The following is a 19,718-nucleotide window of genomic DNA, read 5'->3' on the forward strand; positions in this document are numbered from 1 at the left end:
TCGAGTCTTGAGTTTGGACCTTTTTTCCTTGTTCCTGTGTTTTGGATTGCTTTCTACCACCATTAACAAGGAGCTTTATTTAATCCTGCCTGTAGAGTCTGGTTTTGTGTAGACACTACATTACCAAAATAGCTGCTCACCTGCATCTAACAGTCTCAAAGTCACCACAAAATCTAAGCTCCGTCCCTTCCAGCAAAACACAAGTGGCTAGTTTTTCCCTTGGTTTTCTGTCCATGTTCCTTAAACAAGACTTGAATGCCAAAATAATAGGTTAAAGTAACTGTGACTCTTCTGTTGTGGAAAACTGCAAGACTGGGTAGAATCTGCAATCTTGCAACATGTGGCAATTTATACGGAAGGTTTGTAAATTCTTAATGAAAGCTTAAAAGACTAAAAATAAATGACTAGAAACATAATAATGAATTGAATTATTAGTATGAATACATGTAAATACTATCATACATAATCATCAATTTAACTTTTGAGTATTTAGTTGCAAAAGTTTAAATTATTAAAATTAAAATTAAAATTGGATTTTATTTTGGAATTTTACAAAGCTGCAAAAAACAAACAAGTTTTTATATAGTATAAAAATATTACTGTTTGTGTTTACAAAAAGCAAAGCATGTACATGCATACAGTATGCAATTTAATAAAGTGATACTGATATGTATCTGGCAACTGTAACGCACCAAACGACTGTAAAATAGTTTGAGTCGCTACATATGCGTGTCTGTGTTTCTCCAATCTTTTTTACTCTAGAAATTCCAAGAGAATGATGTGTAGTCTTAACATTAGTTTTGACACACACTTCTCTAAAAACATTTAATACTGAATGCATTAAACAAGAATCAGCCTCGGGCAACTCTTCAGCATCCCTGATTGTGACACCAGCATGTCGTAAAGTCTGTGGCGCCCACTCGAAGCCAGGATTCCCCCCGATAACAAGATGCAGCTAAAAAAACAAAACAAACTTGGCCAGTGATGATCAAATCTGTGGGAGTGTGTTAGACAGAGACCCAACAATGTGCCTCCTACCTGCCATCCCCAGAATTACTATAGATTCCTATAAATATTAAACCTTTGTCTGACGTTGGGTTGATAAAGAACAGCAGATTTATCTAAACTTTTAAAGTAGCCTGCTGTAGTAAATGTATCCTTAAACCAAAACAAAGTCCTAAAAAGCTGCAGCCGTCTGACAGCACTTTATCCAATTTAAGGGCCCTTTCCCCTAAAGCCATTGTTTTTGATGTTTCTCAATGCGCTGTGTTCTCATGGCCCCAGAGAGCAGTCCAGACAGCAGACAGATAAGAGGGTGTGGGTGCCTGAAAAGAGTGCTGTGAGAGTCATGTTCTTTGCTCTGACTCTTCTAAACCAGGTAGTTGACTGGCTCATCCCACTACTCTCCAGCCTGACTCACCCACGACACGTACAATCATTAAACGAGGTCACATATACTCAGCCTGTCACCACTGAATATAAAAGGCCTTAAAAAAGTTCAGCTCATTCCTATAACGGAGACGGGAGGGATGAAATGCAAACCACTGGATGTCTAGAATTTCAATCTGGAGAATTTAAATTAAACTAACTGAACTTTGATACACACCAAAAAAGTGAAATTCTTTTTGAAAGGAAAACTCTTATTGATGATCTCCAAACCTATGGGACCTTTGGTGTCAAACACAAAGCCCAGGGGCCAAAATCAGCCTCCAATAACTCCAATCTGTCTCACTGAACGGATTTTGAAAATGTGAAGGAGGGCGTAAATTTTACACTTGTACAGTAGACGTATTTTCATAGGCTAATCTGTTCAATAATTGTATGCTGTTGTAATGCTGCTCCTTTGACATAAAGAGTCAGATACCATCACATATTTGATTTGGCAGTTTTAAACCAGATACCCCTCCTGATACAACCCAAAAGGGGATTTGTGTCTCTAGCTGGAACTCAAACAGTGACCTTTAGTTTGCCAAGCAAATATGTCAACCATCAAACTATGGAGCCATCACTATTGCCCTATAGTGTCTAAGACCAGCCAAACATCGAACAGTTTTTTTCTTGAGCCCATTTCCCAACATCTAACACTTTTATTCATAGTAACATTTACTGAAGGCACATCTAGACAGTTTATTAACCTCAAACGAATCTCCAATTCTGCAGAATCCTGGTATATTTTCTATTCACCAGTCTTTACTCAAAAACCCCTGCAGCAAACAGCAGTACCGCCATCTATTACTTAGCTGTTCTTATGCAATTACACCTTCTTCTTTCATCTTTATTTCCTGCAACAGTTGTAGAGAAATGAATTCCTTGATCCTGATGGGTCCCAGTGGTTGCATACGATCTTCCAATGTTCATATATATTGTATATACTCCTTTCACTATTCTTGTTTGCTATTTATTCCTGATGTCTTTACTATTTACATTTTATTTATATTTATATTTTATTTTAATTCTGTCCAGTACATGTACAATAACAATAAAGGGCTATTCTATTCTATTCTATTCTATTCTATTCTATAAAATGTACCTTTCTCGTGCCTCTGTGAATGCTTTTATCTAAGATACATTTCTCTCTGACTGTAGGTAATGATATTAGTACAGAACTGAGATACTCCAGCAGGAAAAAGGTTTTAACTTCACCCTGCTACCGGTGCTTGCAGCACTTATCCATCTGTCTGACTCATGGGAAGGGAGCAGTGGAGAATGGCTGCACTTCGTAGCTTAAAAACTCAAATTATTGGGACATCACAGCACGCCAGCAGGCTAAAATCTCATAGCAGTGCCTCTGTGGATTTGATCCTGGTTCACTGAGCTTTAGAAATGAATCAGATCCCTCTGGCGCTTCATGCCTCCTTTCGTTTCTTATCTGTTTATGTTTACTACTAGATAAAAAAGAAAAACAACAATACAGGTCACTGAGATTACTTCAGATAGAGGCACTGCCCGCTGCAGGAAAAATTAAGCTGTAGAACTGCAGCTGGAGGAAACAGGTACAGGAAGAAAAGTACAGGTACTGATAGGGTTATGATAGATAAATAAATAGACTTTTAACAAAACAAATGCAATGGATGTGCATCCCGCAGCTTAATTTATAGTGAGTTAAAGGAATTTAGAAGCAATCTGTTATAAGTGTTCGTGCCTTAGATTTGAGCGGACACTTTTATTTTTTTCATTCAGCAGACAGGGTGAACCTCCCCCAACAACCCGCACCCCATAACATAACAAGGACACTTCAGCCCAACAGCTCAATACCAAGATGTTGAATCAATGAAACAAACCAAAGCGGCTCTAAAGACATCGGTGATGATGTTGCTAATAAATAATCACTAGGACCAGCCTACAGCACCAAAACAATCTCTGCTAAACACTGACAACTGGCAGGTGCAAAAATGTACCAGTGAAAGTGTGCTTTGGCTTTACAGTTTAAATTTAATGTGTTATAACCATAAAAAATGCAACACAGTGGCTGTCAGCAAAAGTTACTTATTTAGTCATCAGCTACAACAATTTTAATATAATTTGTGTCTTCTTTGTGTCCCGAATCATGTCCAAAGTTCACTTTCCTTTAAGCTTCAGTCTATTTACCATCATTTACTGAGGCTTCTAAATATCCCGTGTTTATTGTGCACTCACTAACTTTGTTGTATGTTATGGGTTACTGAGCTGAAAGTCTGAGTTTTCAGTGTCTCTTTGAACATGGATTGATCACCATGGTAACTTGTGCTTACTGCATAACCCGATCTGGAGCAGATTATGTTCAGCTTCAGTTTAAAATAGTCTGGCGCACAACATTTTCAGTCATTCAGTCTATTTACAGATGATACGAAGGAGCCTTTACCGCCACTGAAATAATATTCTAGCAATGAGTGTTTTCATGTTATGCAAAAGAGAAAAAAAAAGAAAAAAATCTAATTTTCTGCTCTTACTTTTGATATGTGTAATTACATATCAAATATTCTGGGGAGTCCTTAATCATTTACGAGTGGAAAATTCAAAACAATACTCTGGTGTGGAAAGTTTTAAACCTAATATTAATCATACACTTGTATGAACTGACTGTCCGTGTGCTGAATTTCTATTCTTTTGATCGAACAGCTAAATTTAATAACGTAGGAATTTAAATTACTGGAAACTTGGAACTCTGGGGACTAATCGTAGAGCTTTGAAGTTGTGATAAATGTAGAGGTGTGTTTATTTTTTAAGACACATTTTTTAATATTCTTATAACGTATTTAAAGATGAAAATTACTACAAAATGTCAGTTATATGGGGCTTAATGTGAACCATGCATAGGCCAGTTTACATTGGAATGAATTATAACAAAACTTACTGTTGAGTATCATTTAGTATCACAAATGTAGATCTAATAAATAAGGCTGCATTTACTGCAGAGGACTGTTAGATTTTTAAACCCTCTGGTTTGAATATGCCACTGCCTGTGAGTTCTCACTTACAGTGTTACAGGCTTATATCTCGGTTTATAACACGTGTTGAGATTAGTATTGGGATTTGGAGTTGGAAGCTCGGAGAAAAAAAATCCTTGGATTTAGAAAATAGCCTCGGTAGTGTGATACTTGGGTGCCACATCATTTACATAGCTGAGATCCATATTTCTGTAGACCTATCACATTCTTCAAAGACTTTCTAACACTAACTTTGGCTGCTATCTCCCATTTATGGCTACAGTCATTCACTTTCTTTTGCCTTCTTCTTGTTCTGTCACTCATTCATGTCATCACCTCGCTGTCTTTCTCTCCTCCTCCTCCTCATCCTCCTGTCTTTCTCTGGATAATTTCCCCCTCGCCTTCTGCTGCACCCTTTTCTCATCTCCCTCTCTCGCACCTCCTCGTTCTCACACTCTTACCCTTTCGTACCCACTTTTTCTCTCTTTCCCCTCCCCGATGGACCCAGCTGCTTCTCACACCTCTAGCTCACAAGACAGACGAAGATAGACAAGAGACTGAGACACGGAGACCTAGAGAGGGGAAGGCTGGCGACAGGAACGAGAAAGACAATCAGAGAAAAAAACTGAAAGGAACAGGAGGAGATCAGAGAAGTGAGAAAGCTGAGCGTGAGTAAAACAGCGAGCTGTGGATAATATCCGCGAAAAGGTTCGGGCCTCATTTCGCCTCCTCCATCGTTGCCTCACTCTAGGAGCACTAAGCTTTTGTTTCCCTTCCCGTTGCTATGGTAACTGTTGGCAATTTCACATCGGAGCCACATGCCCTGCTGACCGACAGCTAGCTGCAACCCGAGGCACTCGCCTACACACAAACACACACACACACACACACGCACACACGCACACAGGCACACACACACACACACACACACACACACACACACACACACACACACACACACACACACACACACACACACACACACACACACACAAAAAAAAACCCAGATTGCTCTGTTGACCAGCTGTTAGCTGCAGAAGATTCGAAGGAGGAGCCTGCACACACCAAAGCTTCATCACCGTCTTCCTCTTGAGCATCTTCAACTTGTTTCCTCAGTGGGTCTACATGGATAGACCATGTATGATCAGGACACATGACAGCCACTTCCTAGCAGTGAATGCACAAAATATTAACAGTGCTGTTCCGACATAATATGGACTTTGAGCAAGTGGGCTGGTAGTTTAAACGTCATCAAATGTCCGTTCCAACTGCGACGGTCAGTCGTCTCCATCACATGCACCACGTTTCTGGAAATCTTCAAAACAGATGTTTGCTAAGCTGCTCTGTTTAGAAATATAGTAGCTGGCAATGATTCTGCCTATTGATTTTCATGAGCAGTGTGCTGGAGTCTTGAAAATGGCCTCATGATTATTACCATCTTCTCATGTTGGACCTCTGCACCGACGCTTCAAACCTGACTCAAGCTCACAGCAACAGTCGACGTGCACTGTGTACTTTTACTGCGCCTCAAGTGCGCTTAAAGTGAATTAGTAATGGCAAAAAGATGACTTCACAAAGCTGGATGAAGCGTTTGAAGACCTGTTAATATAAACTAACCCAAGAAAAATACATAATTACTGTGAACTGAGAACTATATAAAAATAGCTAACAAACAGCAAAACCAACTGACCAAGATCTGATACAAACTGGAATTTAGCAACAGAGTTGCTGCACTTCAACCTATTACCCCAGTTGTTGCTATTTGCAGGAAACAACCCAAACGAGCCAGGCTTGCCCTAATCACAATCATACTACTGTTCTAATAATGCTCTCCTAGCATTTTGTTTGCCTTAGCAAACCATCTCAATGAGCTTTTGGGAAAACGTATTTACACATATTTGTACCATTAACTCCTTCCCCTCATTCAGCGGGTACTGCGGCAGATAAATTAAAGGTGCATCAAAGCTACTGAGCTAAGATCTGTTTCTTCTGCTTTGGACTCTCCAGCTGTCCATAAAGCCGAAGCAGAGAAGAAGAATTAGCAGCTGATTTCAAACCAGTAACTTTCTGCTTTGAGTCATGAGCACACATCAGTGAGAGCCTCTACTGACCAGAAAGGATTTCAGTACAGCTGTTGTTTACTTCTCTGTTAGTTTTCTTGTCAACGGTAAAAACCAACAACAACAAAAACGAAGGTATAATCACTTCTTTATGCTGTCTGGACCTGTGCTCTGGTTTAAAGAGAATAAAGTGACGTTTTATGCCATTCAACTAGACTTCAGTGCCATCTTGTAATGGATACAAGGAACAGGTGAGTGAATGAGAGTCAACACAGTCAAAATGATTAAAACCACCTGAGTGGCTTTATCCCCGATGGGCATTTCTCATCACTGGTATGGACCACCAAGCCACTATACACATAGTTACCAGTTTCTGACTTATAAATGTCAAAAAAATAACACTAAAGGCCTTAAAATCCAATGAACAGCTAATGCAGCAGCCAAAGGCATTCGTTTTCCACTGCCTGTTCAATAAAGATACACGTAGCCACCATGATACCACGCGCTGGTTGGTAAAGGTCACAGTAAAGTCTCAACCTAAGCATTTTCAAAATCAATACCTCAGCTTTATGAAATCTGACTATGAAACTTAGGGCAGTGACTGACAAGTAGTTAGCCTGGCAAGGAGCAAAGGAGCTGATGGATGTTTTCCTGTAAATTTCTACACAACTGGATGTCATTAGAAAGAATGCGTCACTTTTTTACAGCTAAATGCTTTTCTAGTTAATTTTTGATTATCTCAAAGCATTTTTAATCCTCAACTTCCCAGTTATTGAGTGTTAAAGTGAAGTAAGCTTGTCAAATTGTAAAAATTTCTCTTATATTCTGTGAACACATTCCTTTTCCATTCCAGGCAATTCAAATGCAGCAACAGAAAGCCACACTTCTAATTGGAAATATGGCTTTCACTTCAGTTTAACCCTGCACCTTTAAGAGAAATGTCATCAGTAGCAGCTTTTGGTGTTTCCCCTTATTTGGTGCTTTTCCAAAGTTTAAATCAGAAAAAAAATTTTGTTTAACATGATGATGCATCCTCGTGAAACCTGAGATTTTATGGCAATGATTTAAAAATGTCAAACATGTATTACTGACTCTCTTTCCGGTTTTTGTGCCTTTGCCCGAGTCTACACTACTTGTCTTAGATTGGAATGCCGCTCATAAATCTTGCAACATCCTATTGGGCTCAGCATGCCATGGCTGATGCCAGATGGTCAAGACATCATGACTTTGGATCTGACTCACAACCTATAGGCTCTTCCTGCAGAGTATCATAGACTACAAACAAAACCTTCTGGTTCCCTTTCCTCGAGGAGCCAGCATGGTGGATGTAACCTTAAAAGCACTTCTTAGAATTATTCAAATTTTCCATCCTCCCCTCAATCTTTTTATTTCTGCACTTTAATCTTCTCTCTCCACCTCCCAGGAGTCGCTATACACAGTGTGAAGAAGCGCCAACATGGGTTTGACTACTTATGATCTTAACAGTAATATATCAACTCTCTGTTCGGCCTTTCCTCTTCAGTCTGCCATTCCATTCTCCATTGATTCTGCACCATTAAAACAAAACAATCCTCTCATTTCTCGTGTCATTTTCTGTAGTCTTTCTCATCACTTGTTCATAAAGGTGTGGGAAACAAATTTCCCACACGTGGGACTAATAAAGGTTATCTTATCTTATAAAGGATGTATGTCTCTCCATCCTTTACTGTACCTCCACCCAGTTTCCATCCACTTCGTGGAAGAGAACGCAGAATGGATCCGACTTGGAGGCTACATCTCGATCGAGCAGGCTGGACGCAGTGACCGACAACTCCACCCGTGTGACACAGTGCTGAGGTCCGACACTGCGCTTCTGGCCATCAGTGGCCAAGCCCAGTGTGTAGGCCATGGTCACACCTGATCACCCTGAAGGAAAGCAAACAGGCAGAAGTAGGCAGAAAGACTTTTAGTTTCATACTTCTTGACACTTAACCAAATATGTCATCCTGTCGATTGACAAAAATAAGATAAAACAGAGCTGCTGTGATTATTAATAACAAATCTCAGCACATTCTCAGCTTGTGCAATGAGAATATGTGCAGTGATATCATGACAGTGAACTAAAACTCTCTGCATTACGTGCAGTTAGCTGGTGGAAACATTACACCTGAAGATGCTACCTTTGGCTCTGTGAAGTGGTGAGGGTTATTTTTTCACAGACTAAATGAATTTATCCTCTGCAGAGTACCATCATAGCAGAGCTGTTACAGCCTGCATCACAGCATAGGCGCACATTCACTCACATTCCTATAAACACCTTCTTCTGTACTTTTTTGCATAAGTGTTCACTCACTGTGTGATGGGAGCATCAGAGAGCAACCAAAGGATATCTGGCATATCAACCACCAACCTTTTGGTTTCTAGATGACCTGCTATACCTCCTGAGCTGCAGCCACCCGGAATAGAACATAGAAAATATATCATATGTTTAAAATGAGAAAATGTACTATTTTAAGACAGCATTAAGGTCATTATGAAATTGCTGACAGCAACACAACAGTGTATAAATGTCTGGGAACTGAGGAGACCTGCTGCTGGACTTTTGGGAGAGGCAAGCCATCCCATTTTTGTTTGATATAGGATTCTAGCTGCTCAGCAGCACTGGATCTCTGTTGTATGTTTTCTTTGCACTAAATTTTTCCAACAGCTAAATGGTCTGGACTGTAGGCAGGTCAGTTTAACACCCGAGCTCTTATACTGTGCTGTTGGAGTAGCTGTGGTTGGGCTTTATCTTGCTGAAATATGCAAGGCCTTGCCTGAAAAAGGGGTCGACTGGATGCAGCCATATGTTGATCTAAAACCTGTATACATCTTTCAGCATGGGCACATTGCTAACTCCATAGGCACTAATGCACCACCCTAACATACAAGATACAGGCTTTTGACTCGAGTTGGTCCAAGGTGCAAGCTTGATGATCCCTCTCCTCTTTGGTCCATGTTTTCCAAACAGAATTTCTGTGTTAACAGGCAGCGATTCCTGGAAGTGTTCCCGAGCCCTTTAGATGATTTCCATGACAGAATGGTGCCCACTTTACAGTGGGGCAAAAAAGTATTTAGTCAGCCACCGATTGTGCAAGTTCCCCCACTTAAAATGATGACAGAGGTCAGTAATTTGCACCAGAGGTACACTTCAACTGTGAGAGACAGAATGTGAAAAAAAAATCCATGAATCCACATGGTAGGATTTGTAAAGAATTTATTCGTAAATTAGGATGGAAAATAAGTATTTGGTCAATAACAAAAATACAACTCAATACTTTGTAACATAACCTTTGTTGGCAATAACAGAGGTCAAACGTTTACTATAGGTCTTTACCAGGTTTGCACACACAGTAGCTGGTATTTTGGCCCATTCCTCCATGCAGATCTTCTCGAGAGCAGTGATGTTTTGGGGCTGTCGCCGAGCAACACGGACTCTCAACTCCCGCCACAGATTTTCTATGGGGTTGAGGTCTGGAGACTGGCTAGGCCACTCCAGGACTTTCAAATGCTTCTTACGGAGCCACTCCTTTGTTGCCCGGGCGGTGTGTTTTGGATCATTGTCATGTTGGAAGACCCAGCCTCGTTTCATCTTCAAAGTTCTCACTGATGGAAGGAGGTTTTGGCTCAAAATCTCACGATACATGACCCCATTCATTCTGTCCTTAACACGGATCAGTCGTCCTGTCCCCTTGGCAGAAAAACAGCCCCATAGCATGATGTTTCCACCCCCATGCTTCACAGTAGGTATGGTGTTCTTGGGATGCAACTCAGTATTCTTCTTCCTCCAAACACGACGAGTTGAGTTTATACCAAAAAGTTCTACTTTGGTTTCATCTGACCACATGACATTCTCCCAATCCTCTGCTGTATCATCCATGTGCTCTCTGGCAAACTTCAGACGGGCCTGGACATGCACTGGCTTCAGCAGCGGAACACGTCTGGCACTGCAGGATTTGATTCCCTGCCGTTGTAGTGTGTTACTGATGGTGACCTTTGTTACTTTGGTCCCAGCTCTCTGCAGGTCATTCACCAGGTCCCCCCGTGTGGTTCTGGGATCTTTGCTCACCGTTCTTATGATCATTGTGACCCCACGGGATGAGATCTTGCGTGGAGCCCCAGATCGAGGGAGATTATCAGTGGTCTTGTATGTCTTCCATTTTCTGATGATTGCTCCCACAGTTGATTTTTTCACACCAAGCTGCTTGCCTATTGTAGATTCACTCTTCCCAGTCTGGTGCAGGTCTACAATACTTTTCCTGGTGTCCTTCGAAAGCTCTTTGGTCTTGGCCATGGCGGAGTTTGGAGTCTGACTGTTTGAGGCTGTGGACAGGTGTCTTTTATACAGATGATGAGTTCAAACAGGTGCCATTCATACAGGTAACGAGTGGGGGACAGAAAAGCTTCTTACAGAAGACGTTACAGGTCTGTGAGAGCCAGAGATTTTCCTTGTTTGAGGTGACCAAATACTTATTTTCCACCCTAATTTACGAATAAATTCTTTACAAATCCTACCATGTGAATTCATGGATTTTTTTTTCACATCCTGTCTCTCACAGTTGAAGTGTACCTCTGGTGCAAATTACTGACCTCTGTCATCATTTTAAGTGGGGGAACTTGCACAATCGGTGGCTGACTAAATACTTTTTTGCCCCACTGTAAATGCAGTACCAGAGGATTACAGGCATTAAATAATGTTTTCCAGACTTGTGCACAGAGATTTCTCTAGATTCTCTTTTGATGATATTATGTACTGTAGGTGAGGAGATATTCAAAGTCTTTGTAGTTTTATATTGATTCTGAAAAATGCTGAAAATTGTTCCACAATTTGTGAAGATAGTTTTTTGCAGATTGTTGAACCTTGTCCCATCGTTACTTGTTCTTTTTATACCCCATCATCTTACTGACCTGTTGCCACTTAACCCAATTAGTCACAAAATGTTCCTCCAGCTGTTTCTTTTTAGTGCCACTTACTTTAACGGCCTTTTGTTTTTTTTAAATGTGTTGCTGTCATCCAATTCAAAGTCATCTTAAAATGACACATTTTCTCAGTTTAAACATTTGATGTTTTCTACATGCAACTGTGAATGAAACATGTGTTTATGAGCTTAACACCGGTGAACACAGGTATATCTGATAAAACTAAGTTATGGTCCTGTTCTATTTAGCATGTTGATGCCATTCTTGTCAGTGAGCATACACAATGCCAGCACCTCATCCAAATGGAACAGAGCCATAATTAGAGTTATTAATTACACCTGTGTTTACCCTGAGCCAAAATGGCTGCTCAGTAAATGGACAATTAATTAGACCAAACTAAAACAGAGTGCAGGTACAGAAACTGGCTGAAACATTACCGAGGCTTAAAATGACAGAAACAGATGTGCAGAGATTTTCCTGTTAGGCTGTCATGAAAAAAAGATAAACAGCCAATATCAATATTATTCATAACCTATGGTCACCATCAGCTCAAAAGTGTCTGCCAGTGCCATGAAGAGTGAGTAAATAAATGTGCTACTCTCATGTAATGTAAATGTAAAACTGTAGGTTGCTGTTACATACACACAGATGGCTGGTGTCCAGGATAAACCGCAGTTTCCTTGACGTAACTCTAACAGACAAGCATGTGCATGTGCTCATCTTACGCTGTATCCAACCAAATCCTAAATTACTGGAGACACCGCTGAGGAGAGAACACGAGATGCTCCCAACACCCTGGGTGTCTGTATCTGTTGCCACGCAGAGAGCACAATTACAGAAATCAGTGTTTGACATTTGTCGAATGGAAGTAACATTTTAATGTCACAGTTTGTTTGTTTTTTTAAGTTGTTTGACATATGTGATATCTAACGAAATGAGTGGAAGTTTACCCAGATAACAGAATTAGTAAATCCCCATTACATCAGATCACCTTGAGAATTCGGCTTAATCACACAAATGGTTCTGTTTGGCTAAAAATACCCAATGAGTACAAATAAAACAACACTGGTGTAAAAAAAAATCCACTGGGGGCATTATGAGAGTCATAGTTACCCTGTGATAAACCCAATGATACCCAGGATTAAGCACTGCAAAGACACACACACACACACACACACACGCTGCCCTGAGCCCAGATCAAAGCCATTACCTCTAAACTAAAGAAGCCTCAGGCTAGGAACGGAAAAAACAGAAAGAGGGAATACACACACACACACACACACACACACACACACACACACACACACACACACACACACACACATCTTGAAACAATTGCTGATTTTAGTAAAAAATGTTGTGAATATATTCTCAGTGGTATTGCATTTGAAATAATTCCCAGGTGGCTTTAAGGACAATACAAACAGCACCGCACCCGTGTCCAGATCAGTGGTTTTGTTCTCACAGCGGCATGCTAAAAGGATGCTGTCTGTTGCTAAGATACTAATGTGTCATAAGCAGCGTGCTCCTCCCGCTCAGCTCCACTGTGATGTCAAACTGGTAGTGGTGATGCACTGAAAATACCAGTGCAACATTTTCATTCACTCGCTTTATCATTCATAGGTGGAGAAAAGCGTGTTTTGACTGGCTCAACTACTTTTACTCACTCGCTCCTTGTTTATGGTCTCAGTGGCAGTCTCCTGTATTTATAGATGCTATTAACAACTCCAGTGAGAGAAGGAGCAGAGAGTGGGATAAATCCAGCTTTAAGCTGACACCTGCTCTATCCCTTATATAGAAGTCTGAATGATTAAGAATAAAAAGACATCACAGATTGCCAAATAGCATTATCAAAGAAAACATGGCTTCATGAAGTATGCTACAATGCACCAGAGCAGCTTTAAAAGGTGTGCAGTATATTGCTCAAGTGAACTGTGCTGCACTTTAACTGGATTCAGGATAGGTCCGCAATATTTGAGACATGGGGGGAGGGGGGGGGGGGGTGAGCAGGATGAATGTTTTCTAAAAGCAACTGAACCTCACAAAACTGCATGTTTCTTGTACTGTGGCTCTAAAAGACCTAGAGCTGCTATTGCATCATTTTTGGCTACATGATGCACTTTGTGTATGAGTGCACTGTAGAAAGAAAACACAAACAAAATCCAGGTCCAGGTGCAGGCCTCTGACTGTACTGACCGTGCCAAAAAGCTTCACACCTGCTCACACCTGCAGGATGGGCAGGCAGCTTAAAGTGACTGACTGAGGCGGAAAAAGCATGGAAGCAGATGCCAACTTGTTAATACTAGCGGAAGGATCAGCACGCTTTAAGTGTAATTACAAGACCGGTGAGCCATATTGGTGCCAAAGTGGCCAACATCAGTGAAGAGTAGACTCCAGATCTGAATGAAGGAGAGAGATGTGCCAACTTGACCATTAAAACTCTCTTTCACACACACAAACACAATACCTGTCTATTCTGTACCATATTTCCTGTGATATTTTTTTGGTCCTACATGAAAGGTGCTCGTCAAAACATGACATCTTCCCCACATCCTTCCGTGATTAACCTCCAAGAGAAGCACACCGACTGTACATTTTGGCTGCAAGGGTTATTTTTGCGTCTTAGAAGCTCCCCGGTTCCCCTTTGACTCGGGAGCTGCTGTCAGATCTCTTCTTCTAATGTAAACCCAACAGGAAAATGTGAAACCGACTCACCTCGGTAAATGACGAACAACTTCTCCGCCGCTTTTCACTTAAAAAAATCTTTAAGTGCTGCGCACAGTAAAGAGAGAGGAAAAGCAGAGCCAATTTTCCTATAAAGGAGTGAAAGCTGAGGTTAACATTTTTTTTATTATTAATTTTTTTTTTTAACCGGAGTATCCTGGAAGGCGCAACAGTGTGTGAACACAAACCATCCTCGTAGCCTGGACTGTGCTCTCTGCGCCCGGCCACTGAAGGACGGAGTTTAATAAAGCCAACAGTGGTGGCCTCACAGCGGAAGTACGACAAACCCACTCCCAAAACAAAAGCGGAAGAGTCAAGCAGAAAAAACTACTTCCGGTTAGTCATTCATGAGCGATCAGTGTCTATGTTTTCCATAAAATTACAGAACAGGGAAAAGATGCATGTTTTTATACCCTAGTTAATACGGGGAATGCATTTATTCCACATTTAAAACATTTATTATTTTGATTTTTTTTAATTTACTAAGTACTTAGTTTATCTCTAAAACATGACTTTAATCTTCTTCCTTGTGAATAGTACAGACACCAGGCCCCAAGTTTGTTAACTTTCTTTTAACACTACAGCCACATTAGATGTAAAATAAGGCTATTTACAGTACTCAAAAGCACGAAAGAATCAGCACTTTAAAGCATTATTTTGAAAGTATTTTTTGCTTCTGCTAAACGCAGCAAAGCCAAAGCATGTACATCTGCATGCGCAGTATTTTATGTGTTATGTATTCAGTCTTATTTTAGTTTCCATTGTTATTTAGTTGAATTTCAATAAAATGTAAATTACCCTTGTAAAACTTGACATCTTTAGTCACATTTGCATGTTTTTATGTGCTGCGTGTAAGCACGCCCACAGTTTCAGAGTCTCGTTGATCCTGGGGTATACACAACATTTTTCTGATAATTTCATATGAACATTGTGCAAGAATAGCAAGCAAAGCAAATCCATCTTCTACGGAGAGAAATTTGCCTCCAAAGGGTTGCAAATGCGTACGATATGATCCACAAGCGTAAACTAACCTTCATAAATGTTTACAATGATTTGTGTCTAACTTTTTAAGGACTCACGAGTGCTTCAATCCACACACAAACACCTGAAGTAAAAGGACCCAAGTTTTGGTAATCCTCATGCAGCCCATTCTGCAGTACCACTGTTAACCACAAGAGGGCGGAAAGCGAACATAAATGATAACATTTCACTGACGTCCACAGCTGCGAACGCAGCTGCTGGTGCCGCTGACAAGGAAACAGGAGAGGTATAAATTGTGCTTTCCACAATGAGCAGGACGTAAGATGACCTAATCTACACCAAAACGATGTAAAGACAAAGCATAAAGCAATCAGGTATCAACTTTTAATTGTTGACATTGAGAACAAACCAGAATTTTTTTAAGTTGTATATTATAGTTGAGGTGCATATTTTTGTATTAGACTTTATTTAACTGGCATGTATTGCTAGAGCAGATTTTGCTGAGTTTGTGTCTTGTTGACCTGTTTAAATTTAACATCATACTTTATAAAACCGCTGACATAACAAAAAATAGAAACTCAATTTAAAGTTTTCTAATTAGCAGGTCACATCTTAATGCAACTCATAGTCAGGGAATATCAAAAGTATCTGCAATTTTTCTGTCAAGCACAACCTGCACACAAACCTTTCAAAAACTATATTTAACAAATAAGCAATTTTAAATCCTTTCAGTAAGAGCCAGTGTTGCTCCAAAAATCAAAGGAAAAATAAACAAAACAAAACAAAAAAACGGACAATTACACACAGGAAAAGAGAAAGGAATAAGGTGCATTACATTCAGAAATCAAAGCATCAACATGACTTTAGAAAGTCAGAAATACAACTGGTGCGACCTGCAAAAATTACAGTATCTTCTTTTGGTCACAAAGCAAATACATTCCTATAAAAATGTTTCTTTTTAAAAATTTTAACCCTGATTCAATCACAGGTCAATAAATACATACAATTTCTTGTGTCCTCCTATGATAAACAGCAGAAATAAATACGCACATTGGATAGAGACCACGACCTAGAGTCACCATAGGAGCAGGTAACTCTTCTTTTACTGTGACTTTGTGATTTCTTGTGTTTTCAGTAATGTGGCCTCTAATTATTGTAAACATTCCACAATGCAAATTGACTCCTCGTATCAGAGTCTGCAAAGATATATTCATCATTTCCTCACAGGAAAATAACACAGTGTGGCCTTTATTTTCACAGCAGTTTGGGAGCTCAGTGGTGTGCTACTGAAAGGCGGGGCTCAACACAGGTTTAGTGATTTCACACTTTTTTAAGTGCATACATAAGTTAGTGTAATCTTTTTTTTAAAAGCCATCTTTAATGTACTTTGTGATTTTTTCTAATTTTATTGTAACAAGTTTGAAATGATCATGTCATATGGGAAATACTGTAGTCCCGTTATAACAGTAAAATATTATCTGTTCAATTCAGTAGGGAAGAATTTAGTCATGAGTGTGATACATTAGTTAAAAGTGAACAGGCGGGACCTGCTTTGTTTATGTGTGTGTTTTTCCTTTCTCCCAGGAATTCAATGATAAAACAGGAAGCAGCTGGCCAGTCTCTCAGCATCACTCACTTGGGTGTCCTCGCCCACCTACTCGCCTGCCTGGGAAGGTGATGACAGTATACCCTCTACCGTAAAAAAAACTAATTCTACTGCTGATTATTACGACTGATTACAAAAGTAAGTGTGTTATTTCAGTGGCTTTGAAGAAAACACTTTTTGTTCAAAATCTAGTGTGGTGTTCTACTGATCAGCTGAGCGTGCCACCTCTCCCAATTTGTGTCCATAAACCTCTTTGTGTGCTCCCCTGTTAATCTGACAGCAGCTTTTGAAAAAAAGGTTTCAGTGGCTTCCACCCGTCTCCTGCTTTGTGAAACCAAAGGCCAATCAGTGCAAAGTCAGGGATTTAAATAGTTTCAAAAATACATTATTTCTTCTTGTTCTAACAAACTTATTTCAACTGTACAGCTGTGTTTCAATAGAGCAGCACTTAGAAAAAAAACCCCCAAAACACTTCAAGCAAAAAAAAAAAAAAAAAAAAATTCTCACAGATTTTTAAGTCAGTGTTGGCAGAAAAAGTACTGGACTGTTCGTCTGCACTGGTGCTGATGAACTGGAATTGTGCTTCTCAACTGTCAAGCAGTGCAGATCATATCAGGTGGAAGAGAAATTCATCCTTCTGTCCCTTAGACCGAGCCTATGGACATCACCGTCAGAGATTTTGTTCTTCCAGAGTCTGAAACCAAGTTCAATAACTTATAAAGGCCAGAACATTACCACAACATTAGAAATTAATAAGGTTTCCTTGGATAATGCAGGTCTAGCAGTGCAGGAAGTTTACCTGATGAGTTGCAGAGCAGGGCAGAACCTTAAGGCCTTAAGCAGGGCCTCCGCTCCAGAAACACTCAAGCTGTTGCACTCGAGACTGTGAGAAATAAACACTTAATCTCTCATGTACTGAGACAAGAGTTGTTTTCCTTATTGGTTTTATAAATATAAGAAAGCCTAAATGAAAAGTGGAATGAAAAAAGCAAAACTCTTGCAGTTGCGGGTCTTTATGTGTGTGTTTTACTCACTCTATCTGAGTCAGCGTATGACAGAAAGGCAAAACCCTGGCCACTTCCAGTGCCACTTCATCACGACAGTTATTCCAACCCAGACTAGACAGACACCAAGACATAGAGAGAGAGAGGTTTGATGAACAGAAGCTGAAGCATCACGCAAAAATGTTATCCTAAGATGCGAATATCATAAATTACTTTTAATTAAAAACTAGAGTGTTATGTACAACAATACCTTAAATAATTAAATAATCAATTCCTTAAAACGTGTGGTGCTGTGTAAAATTTAGGCAAAAACAGAATGAAATAATCTGCAGAGTTCAATCCATATTCTGTTCATAAGCGGCAATAGAAAACATCCAGTGTTTAAACTGAGAAAAATATTTACTCATTTTGTATTTGATGGGTTTACAGTGTCTCAGCTGGGACAAGGGCAACAAAAGGGTGGAAAAGAAAGTGGCATTATAAAGAAACATGTGGAGACCATTTAGCAAATAATTAGGTTAAAATGCAATGGGTTGGTCACATAGTGGGGTATAAAAAGAAGCAGTGATGGACAGAGGCTGAACAATCTGCAATAAAAAAAACCCTGAATATCTTCTCATACAGTGCATGACATCATCAGAAAGATTGAGTAGATTTGGAGAAATCCCTGTGTGCAAGGGACAAGGTCAAACATCAGTATTGGATGCCTGTGATCTTTGTTCCCTCGGATGGAAATGCATTAAAAACAGGCATGCTTCTCTCACAGAACTCCCTCAGGAATACTTCCAGAAATCACTGTTTGTGATTCATCTACAAGTGCAAGTTAGTGCATGTAAAGAAGAAGCCATATGTGATCATAGTAACTTTAAAAGGAGCTAATATTTTTCTTAAATGCTACATTTCAGTTAAAACCTTTGATGTGTTTTCTATTGTGAATAAAACATGAGTTTACAAGATTGACAAATCATTACATACAGTGTGTGCCAACTCTTATAGAACTGACATGTCCATGAGTAGAACACAGAACAGCACCAGATTATTAAATGTTTGATCACTTTGCTTTATCTTACCCAACTTCCTGTATGAGGGGACAGTGAGCCAGACTGGCTACAACAGGACGCAGCTCTGAAGTCCCAACAGAGGTCAGGCTGAATTATTGTGCAAAAGACAAAAAACAATCAGTAAGTGTAGTCATCTGTGTGAGCTGTGATTCTGAAAATAATCAAAGCAAATGAGTCTTACTTAATCTTTTTGAGGTTCTTCATGCACATTATGGCTTTGGAAAGGCTATTGGAGCCTTCATGGTCAATGTGGTTGAGCGAAATGCTATAAATGACACAGAAATACAGAAGAACAAAAAGGCTGAATAAGTGAGGGGAGAAACACATATCAATAAGAACATGTAACACTGTGTGAGACTTACTCTAACACACTGAGGTGTGTCAGTGATGGGAAAATGAGGGCCATCCTGGCAGCAGTGAGGATTCCCAGTTTGTTATCGGACAGACTGGAAGAGTGCACAAAAAGACATATAAATATGTACATTTTAAAACAATCTTTGAGTTGCTTGAGTTAAATGCCAATTAATGATATAGCCAAATATATAAAACTCAGCTTGTCCAAGGAAAATAAACAATTTTGAAGATTAAAATGTTCACTCAAAAGTTTTGAGGGCTTATTTTGTGCACTTCTTTAGCCAAATGCATGCACATGCAAACTCTTGCACAGTGTTGCAATCAAATGCCAAAAGCACATTTACAGGAATGAAACGCATTCTCACCAGAGCTCCTCCAGGTGGCTGCAGGCTTTCAAAGCCTCAAGCAGCTTCTCTCCTGATTGGTCACTGATAAGGTTCTTTGACAGCCTGGAGGATAAACACACACAGCAAGAAAAGCAAATTTACTCATTTTTAATAACTGTTAATGGACCATGTAAAGTGTTCTGTCAATAGTTTGTTTTTTTGATTATTCCACTTGATGGCGCCAAACCTAACTCAAAC

General features: G+C 39.8%; 2 protein-coding genes across 2 annotated transcripts in view; both read right to left on the reverse strand.

Moving 5' to 3' along the window:
- cpne2 (copine II) overlaps positions 1-14,340 on the reverse strand; it is a 61,396-nt gene extending 47,056 nt beyond the window's left edge. The window contains exons 1-2 of the mRNA XM_080875949.1: positions 14,120-14,340; positions 8,178-8,371 (exon numbers count right to left, since the gene is read on the reverse strand). Of these exons, the coding sequence (XP_080732075.1) occupies positions 8,178-8,354 (177 nt within the window). The 5' untranslated portion in view covers positions 8,355-8,371; positions 14,120-14,340. The remainder of the gene's footprint in view (positions 1-8,177; positions 8,372-14,119) is intronic.
- A 1,219-nt stretch (positions 14,341-15,559) lies between these two features.
- nlrc5 (NLR family, CARD domain containing 5) overlaps positions 15,560-19,718 on the reverse strand; it is a 38,867-nt gene continuing 34,708 nt past the window's right edge. Inside the window, exons 49-55 of the mRNA XM_080874051.1 lie at positions 19,500-19,583; positions 19,143-19,226; positions 18,962-19,045; positions 18,790-18,867; positions 17,750-17,833; positions 17,515-17,598; positions 15,560-17,409 (exon numbers count right to left, since the gene is read on the reverse strand). Coding sequence (XP_080730177.1) covers positions 17,328-17,409; positions 17,515-17,598; positions 17,750-17,833; positions 18,790-18,867; positions 18,962-19,045; positions 19,143-19,226; positions 19,500-19,583 — 580 coding nt within the window. The 3' untranslated portion in view covers positions 15,560-17,327. The remainder of the gene's footprint in view (positions 17,410-17,514; positions 17,599-17,749; positions 17,834-18,789; positions 18,868-18,961; positions 19,046-19,142; positions 19,227-19,499; positions 19,584-19,718) is intronic.

The sequence above is a fragment of the Rhamphochromis sp. 'chilingali' genome (assembly GCF_963969265.1).
Source record: "Rhamphochromis sp. 'chilingali' genome assembly, chromosome: 2".
Lineage (NCBI taxonomy): Eukaryota > Metazoa > Chordata > Actinopteri > Cichliformes > Cichlidae > Rhamphochromis > Rhamphochromis sp. 'chilingali'.